Here is an 8,960-nt window from a genome sequence, read left to right on the forward strand (position 1 = left end):
AGTGTCACGCCTGTTAGTGATTTGGGGGGTTGTGGATCGCAACTCCGGAGGGTTCTCAGGCGGAAACCCTGATTTCACTCTCAAACTTAACGGAGAGTTAGGGTTTCAAGCATCACATCCTCAAAATAACATATATATGGTTCAGAGAGGGTTATTCCTTCATAAGCCCTTCCCTTAAGCACCAGAGTTGAATTAGGAATTACTGAGTACAGGTCAGAGAGAGAGCACCAATGCAATACAGGCTATAAGTGAGTTCCCCAGCAAGTAGTAAGGCATTACATGGAAGTCCACAATGGCAATCAGTCTCTATGACAAGTGTGCATTTGCACAGAATACTTGCGGTTGTGGTGGTGGAGTAGATGGAAGGAGCTGGGGGTCCTTAGGCAGTCCGGTCTGTAGGTGAGTGGCTGGAAGGCACAGGCTGGTGACTATGGAGGGTCCCAGGAGACAGCAGGCGTTCTGGCTCAATAGTGGAACGCCATGCTGTCTCGTCTGGGCGTTTAAATAGGGCTATGGAGAGGAGGAGGAGCCGCGGCACGCAACGGCGAACTTCCGCGTTCCAAGGCGGAACGCACCCGGCCTCCGAACCCGGAAGTGACGAACGTGCTCTCCACCATGGAACGCAAGCGGCCGGGTAATTGCTGCTGGCTGCTGCTTCTCCCGATGTCCTGCTAGAGCTGACGGCGGCGATTACAATTAGCGATCAAAAATGTTTTAATCAATCAAAAAGATTAACAATTAATCAAGAAATTAAGCGTTAATTTCCGCAGCCCTAATATAGATAGGGAAACTGCTATACAGTTTTCCCAAAATTGGTAGTCCTGAAATGGGACCCGGAATCCGGAGGCTCGGAGAGATATTGGGTGGGAAAGAGCCTCCAACTCTGGCTAGAGGCACTGGGGCTTGGTAAGGGTTAACCCACCTGCTGGGAGTGCTCAAAGTGCACAGGAAACCAGCCTGCAGTGGTCTGTGAGGTGTGTTTGGAGAACGACATGGCTGTGTGGAGCTGTGGACTGTCTGCTACTGAGAAGCTGCTGGGCATCGGTGTCTAAGTTTGACCCTCTGAGAGCAGGCTGGGATGCTAACCCTGACACGGCACATATGTATACAGGCAGGGAGCTGGATCTTCCGTTATATTGAAGAGGAGTTTTTGTTCATTTGTTGTGTTTGCTGAAGCAAAGCTGTTTCTGTTGGAGCGTTTTGAGAGAAATAAAGACTTTTATTTTACTAACACGGCTTGCTATTGGTCATAACTGCAATGAATATTACTATATTATATAACTGCCTTAAAGCCCATTTCCAGGAATAAAAAAAGCCATACCCTTGTAGTGGGGCTAGGTGCTCATTTATGTCTAAGGGACAATGTTAAACTGTTTTACTTACCTGATTCTGACTATTACCATCTCAGCCCAGGCTGCTAGACCGGTCCCCACAGCCTCTTCTTCCCTTGTTCTAGTGGTCTAAGGACCACTGGCGTTATCACGTCTACATACTTGGAACTAAACATGAGAAATAACATCTTTGCAAGCTATGGGAGCTGATGTCAGCATGAAAAGGGGCTGCATGCTTGTTGCCCCCTTGCTTTGGGGATATCAACCAGCATGCCTGGCATGCTGAGCTTATATTTTGCAGGATACGGAAAAAAAGTGCTGCACCTGTGCAAAAATATATACGAAGAACCTTTCATTCGTTTTTGCCTCTGTTTACACAAAATTAACGTTTACAAAGATTTGCGGGGTGAATGGCTCTGCAAATTGTTTATAAATAGTCCCAAAGTGTTCACCTTAGCTATCTGTTTGCCTTTAACCTGCCTGATCTAAAATGGTTAGGTTACCTTACTAAGAATACTTTCTTGCTGTGCTGGTGAAATTCCTGGTGCATGTTGGGAAAGTCCATTTTTCAGAGCCAGTAAAAGCTCCCGTGAATTCATCTCATAAAACAATTCTGAACTGACGCCTGTCACCAGTTCTCCAAGCTGGCTAACATTGAAATATGTTAAGTTCTGTAGAAACATAGGAAATAAAAGGCAAGTTGTTAATCTAATGCTGTAGAAGGTCTTATTTATAGAAGGCCTTATTTCAAGGTTACCTTTTCAGATTGGAGAAACTTTTTGGTTAAGATCATGATCTGACTCTTGGTCCACCCGGAGACTTGTTGCAGTGTTAGGATAGCCCCCTGCACCGCTTCTGGTGACAGTGATTGCAGCTGGGATATGGTTAGACCTACCACAGCATCCGAAATAGAGCCCAGACTGTCATTCAGGGTCTGATTTAAGGTGCCAATATACATGAGCTGAGCTTTCAGCTGCAAAGGGCAGAGAGTAATTTATATTTTAAACATTACATTTATTACCCGCCGCAGCACACACTGAACATTCCATTGTAATAGTCAGAAACAAAATCTATTTTCAAGCAGTATTAGATGTTAAATTGCCTGCCTGTCAATATTTTATATATATGTGTGACCAATGGATTCTATTTTCTAAGCCTTAAAATATTTCCATGCATTACACTTGCACCAACTGAACTCCTGTTCTTACCAAAGGATCTCCTCCCTCTTCCCCAGTGCAGGAAACATGAGACTGTCAGAGCTGATCTTAAAGCAGGGTTCTCAAGCTCAATTCACTTAGGGGCAACTGGACACATTTTTTTCTCCCATGGGGGCTGCTTGCCAAATTTCATACTTCAAAATAAACTTGAACTATAGCATTGTTAATGTCTGCATGTGTTTATGATGGTTTTGTGATGGTTTGTGTGTGTATCGTCAGGATTTCTGTGAGTGATGTCGGTATGTGTGTAAATGTTTCGGTGTGTGTCATATCAGTATGTATACATGTGTATATGTGTACAGTGTCAGTATATGTGTGCGTTTTTTCCCCCACAGGTTTTAATTTTAATCATAGAGGATCAACAGATTCACACACAGAAATATGCACACACACAGAAATACACACATCCCCACACACATAGAAATACGCACAAACAAAAATACGCCCCCCCCAACCAGAAATTCACACACTAGTATACACACAATAGGGTCCCATTCACACCTGTAAGTTTAGGTGTGATTAGGGATGCCTACGTCAGGAACTTGCATTTTCCTGCAGCAGGATTTCTTAATCTGGTATTTACAAGTGGCAGCTGTCACCCATTCAAGTTAATGATCAGGTGACAGCCACTGCATGTAAACGCCGGCACACCACACGTACAGTAATTGTATGATTGCATGTAGTTAGAAAACACTCTCCTTGATTGCATGATTGATGCGTCCAAGGATAGTGATTGGTTCCAAACCTCATGTAAATCATATCACATACCATTACATGTGGTGTGCCGGAGTTTACATGCAGCGTCTGTCACCCGATCATTAGCTTGAATGGGTTACAGTTGCTGCTTGTAAATGGGTAAATGGCAGGTTAGGGATTCCTGCTGCAGGAAAATGCACGTTCCTGATGCAGGAATCCCTAATCGCACCTAAACTTATAGGTGTGAATGGGGCTTAATACACACACACAGAAATACCCCCCACCCCCCCACACACACACACTAAAACACAATAATACATTCCCTCCCCAACACATAAAATAGTACACCCCCCCCCCTGCCCCACCACATAAAAATAATACACTCTCCCCCCTTTGCCCACCCCCCACACCCCACGCATAAAATAATACACTCACATAGTACACTCTCCCCCCGTTTCCCCCCACAAAAAAAAACCTCTCCCTCCATTCGACCCCCAACACACATAAAATAAAACAAAGAGCCCCCTCACCTGCTTACGTTTTTGCAGGGAGGAGGCACAATCCCTGGTGATCCAGTGGTTGATTAGCAAGATCTGCACCTTTGGCTGGTGCATGTCTTACTAATCCATCCTTTTGGCCAGCGCTCAGTGAAGAGGTGCCAGCACAGCCAGTAGCAGCGCTGCGGTCTGCATCCAACAGAGATGAAGGTAGTCAGGTACGCGGTCCGTGACTGCATGCCTGACTTTTCAGCTGGCTGCCGGCCATATAGTATCGATTCGTGGGCCGCAATTGGCCTGAGGGCCGATACTTTGGGACCCCTGTCTTAAAGTGTATTTCCACGTTTGCAGTCAAATTTGAGAACTTTGTTATGTGTTCTCATCGACACAGCATATTTAAAAATAACATTTTAAAAATGTGTCTTAAGTATATTTTTTCTTTGAAGCATAATTATACACAGGGCTGTAAGCTCTTCTGAGCAATTTCAGAGGGGCATTGTCAGGCCAAGAAAGTGGGCCGGGAGTGGAACCCCTTGGCACGGACGAAATATGTCCAAAATCGCAGTACAAAAGGGTAATCCAAATAGAGTAGTTAAGTCCAGTTCCGGGTCGTGGCAGGCAGCAAGAGTCATAGGCGAAGGGTCAGGCGAAAGGGTCGGTAGCCGGGAAGTCAGTACAATAAACAGGTTCACAGGAGGGAGCTGGGTGTTCACCATGAGGTAGAATAACTCAGCAATGAGTCAAGGCTCTGACCAGCTTTATATACAAAAGGAACCCAGGACTGCCCCCTGGTTGCCAGGGCAACCAGGAAGCTTCCCCAGTCAGGAGCCAATCGCAAGGCCGAGGGAAGTTGGTGAATGCTGGAGTCCTCCCCCAGCCTGAGTAGTACCTGGAATGTGGGATGCGCAGGCGCACTACGCGCGCGCTTCCGGGCATGCGCACGCGGCTTGCGTACCGCGCACCCGGTGCGCGACTCGCGCATGCGCACTGGCCACACCAGTGCCAGATGCCCTGCCAGGACGAGGAGGAGCCCGTGCCCGATGCCCGCGCCGGTCGAGCCTGGTGAGGAACGGCCCCCCTGGGTCCATGACAGGCATAGAGGGGACAGAGCCAGCTTTCCCCTCATTAACATTGAATACAGGATCCAAACCTCAAGATCTTTAACCCTTTGTTAGGCCAGGCAGTGTTGAAATCTGATTTACAATGATAATGAGCTCTGCCAGCACAGTACAGACAGGATTAATTATGGTAAACATTAACTCCACAGCCCCTTCCTTAATATTACAAAGGGGGAAGCTCGGTAATATTTTTAAGCAAGTAAAAAGCATTTAAACATTGAAACAGCAATTAAAAAAAAAATTGTTATGCTATGTGAATGAGATCATGTAACAAATATAAAGTAGGCGTTATCCCAATTTGGCTGCAACAAGTTTGAACTAGAAAATAAAGAGTGATCTTCATAGCTTTGGCAGAAGTGTGTGAATCATAAGTCTGACTAAACAGAATAACAAATCCTTTGTCAAGTGAAACTATTGGGACTATTGAGAATATTCAGAAATGTTAATTGTGCCTAAGCTGTACCCTGAAATATGTACCTTTTGTCTGGAATTCTTCCTGAAAAGTAGCATTGCTGGTGAAAAATAGCATTGGCACCTGGTATATGGGGGTTCCTAAGAACTCATGTGCATACAGTCTCATAGCTGTATATCTGCAGTGTGAGATCTAAGGCACTGCTGCTTCTGACTGTTAGTCTCTGGAGATTTGGAATTAGATTTAATTATATTACTACTATGTTGTTGTTGTTACTGTACTCTTGCTGGAGGTTCTGACATACCAAGATGTCCCCCTCCACACAGAGACACAACAAGGCAAGTAAGTAAAGGACACAAGATCCAATGGTGGATATGCGTATGTGTGTGTTGTGTTGCTTATGTTGGGGCTTTGTTTACCCTTTTTCTTTTATATCGAAAATTGTTAAATAAACGCCTTTTGAAAAAAAAGGGGAAAAGATCAGCTGCAGGAAGCCCATAGGTAATACTGGTGACTGGTCTGCTGTCCTCTGCCTGCCTTTTTTGGGGCTTCCAAGGTTCAGTCCCCCTTAATTAGCTGAATGTTAGTGTGCTGGAAATGGTGGGAATGTCATTTAAAATGAGGTTATTTCTTATAGCACACTTGAATTTATCACTTCAAACATACATCAAAACCTTTACAATTAAGGAAAAATTACCCTTTTCTCCTCCTTTAGGATCCATTATTTCTCTGTGCTTTGGGAGTGCTCTACCACACTGTGCCCAAAGAATATATTACAACCAGTACCATTATTTCCAGGGGCTAAATTCCCAATGATGTGCTTCTGTGATGATGGTTTTTTGAAAAATCTCACTTAAAAGGAGAACTATGGGGTCAGAGTTTTTCCCCATAGTTCTCCTTGGGGTAACGGGAGGACACAAACTAGCGTCCTCCCGTTAACCTAAGCTCAGTATACCGCGAGCTACAGCTCGCGGTATACTGAGACGCCGCACCTGGAGCGGATCCCGACTTAGATGACGGGATCCGCCCAGCTGCGTGAGTGACAGCTGGCTCTGCCTATCTAGAGGCAGAGCCAGCTGTACCCGCCCCCTCCCCCGTCCGTTCCACCAGTCAGCGCTGGCAGATCGGAGCGGGGAGAGGGGAATCCAGCCCCTCCCCCTGTCACGGCAGAGAGCCGTGACAGGATCGAGAGGTGAGGGAACCCGGTATGTGTTCTCTCACCTCCCGATCTACTGAGCCGACCTGTGACAGTCTCATTGTCACAGGTCGGCTTAGAACTATGAGGTGAGTGGAAATCACTCATGTCATAGTTCTCCTTTAAGTATATGAATGTTTTGTAGTGAGATTGATGGTATTACATTTAAAATGCTTTTATTATTTGTGTTTTACATGTGTTGTAGTGTATCCAGCTGCACAGAAAATTAAGCAAGTTATCTCCCCACAGGGAAGCACTTGTTTCAACTGGGGGTAAAAACTCATTACACAGAGATGTTCTATAAAATGCATAATGAAAGCACATGTATTTTAAGCACTAAAGTGTAAATGGGTCTTTGTAATTTTCACTAAAGTGTTAGGAACATGGATACAATTTATTGACACGTCAGTAACACTTTCAATAGATTAGTCTTCAGAAAGATATATCCTTGCCTGTTTTCAGTAAAGGAAATATTTAATAAAGGAGGTACAATTTACTTAAAGTGACACTAAACTCAGGAGTTAAATCTTAAACTGCCTTCAAGTGCCTTACCTTATTTGTGTATCACTCATGGGTAGATTCTCAAATCATCTCTGAATTGGTGCTGACACAGTCCTTCCTTCTGGAGGGTGACTACTTTTGTTCCCCATGGTCCCTGTGTGTGTTGTAAAGTAGCTACTGCTCCAAGCTCACGCCCATGATGGACTACAATCTCTATACAAATTAGTAAACTAAATGTGCAATTGTAGTCCATCACAGGAGCGAGCTTGGAGCGGTGGCTACTTTACAACACACACAGGGACCATGGGGAACAAAAGTAGCCCCACCCAGAAGGAAGGACAGTGTCAGCACCAATTCAGAGATGATTTGAGGATCTGCAGCTGAGTGATACAGAAATCTACATTTTTGTTAATTGTTAAGGTACTTGAATCCATTTTAAGATTTATTTCCTGCGTTTAGTGTCACTTATACAAAGGCGAAAGTATATTCACATTGAGTACTAAATCCTGTTAACTAAAACATTGGAATGAGACTTAAAGGATCATTAAAGCCTCCCGTTTTTTTTGCATATATTTACTGCTAGCAAGAGACTGGCACCAGCGCTGGAAGGCACTCCTGAAAATGACTGGAAAGAAGATGATCGGACCAAGAGGCATCATTTAAGGTATGCCCTTACACAAGCATGGGGATGGGACGGGGGGCAGGGGGGGTAGGGGGTAGCATTTTAGGCTTTATTGTCACTTTAAGTAAACCTGTGGCCAGGCTATGGACATTCAAGCAGTATATGAGCTTTAAAACAAGCACTCACTGGATCCTATAACTGCAGGAAGTGTGGAGGAATTAATCTGTAGAAGCAATATAGTTATTCATGTCATTCTCTCAGCAACTTAGAGGGTTATTCCAGTGGTGTATTCTGGTTTGAGGCTGCCCTAGGCAAGGCAAAACTCGGGCGCCCCCCCCTCCCCCCACTAAATTTACCCTACCCCTTCCTGTTTAATAATTCTTGCGTAACCTGCCAGCCGCTGGATACAGTGCACAGGCTCCCTCTGAGACCCGGCAAAGCCCCCGCACAGATCCTGCAGAGACCCCCTGAGACCCTGCAGTCTGCCGGATCTCAGGGGGCTGTGCAGGATCTCTGGTGGGCCTTGTGGGCTGCAGAGCCCCCTACGGATCCTGCAAAGCCCCCCACAGATCATGCAGAGACCCCCTGAGACCCTGCAGGTTCTCAGGGGGGCTGTGCAGGATCTGTGGTGGGCTTTGCAGGCTGCAGAGCCCCCTATGGATCCTGAAAAAGCCCCCCACAGAACCTGCAAAGCCCCCCACAGATCCTGCAGAGATCCCCTGAGACCCTTCTGTCTTCTGGATCTCACGGGGGCTGGGCAAGATCTGTGGTGGGCTTTGCAGGCTGCAGAGCCCCCTATGGATCTTGCAAAGCCCCCCACCTATCCTGCAGAGACCCCCGGCAAAGCCCCCACCGATACCCCCTGAGACCTTCCAGTCTGCCGGATCTCATGGGGGCTGTGCAGGATCTGTGGTGGGCTTTGCAGGCTGCAGAGCCCCCTACGGATACTGCAAAGACCCCTACAGATCATGCAAAGACCCCCTGAGACCCTGCAGTCTACAGGATCTCAGGGGGGCTGTGCAAGATCTGTTGTGGGCTTTGCAGGCTGCAGAGCCCCCTACGGATACTGCAAAGACCCCTACAGATCATGCAAAGACCCCCTGAGACCCTGCAGTCTACAGGATCTCAGGGGGGCTGTGCAAGATCTGTTGTGGGCTTTGCAGGCTGCAGAGCCCCCTACGGATCTTGCAAAGCCCCCCACAGATCCTGCAGAGACCCCTGAGACCGGCAAAGCCCCCACAGATCCCCCGAGACCCTGCAGCCTGCCAGATCTCAGGGGGGCTGTGCAGGATCTGTGGTGGGCTTTTCAGGCTGCAGAGCCCCCTACGGATCCTGCAAAGCCCCCCACAGATCCCGCAGAGACCCCCTGAG

At 46.7% G+C, this 8,960-nt stretch overlaps 1 protein-coding gene across 1 annotated transcript in view; it reads right to left on the reverse strand.

The window, feature by feature from the left end:
- The window catches only part of OTOA (otoancorin), an 87,752-nt gene that overhangs the window by 29,570 nt on the left and 49,222 nt on the right, over positions 1-8,960 (reverse strand). Inside the window, 2 exon segments of the mRNA XM_018565664.1 lie at positions 1,835-2,002; positions 2,089-2,304. Of these exon segments, the coding sequence (XP_018421166.1) occupies positions 1,835-2,002; positions 2,089-2,304 (384 nt within the window).

Source organism: Nanorana parkeri, unplaced genomic scaffold, assembly GCF_000935625.1.
Source record: "Nanorana parkeri isolate BGI_ZX_2015 unplaced genomic scaffold, ASM93562v1 scaffold3, whole genome shotgun sequence".
Taxonomy (NCBI): domain Eukaryota; kingdom Metazoa; phylum Chordata; class Amphibia; order Anura; family Dicroglossidae; genus Nanorana; species Nanorana parkeri.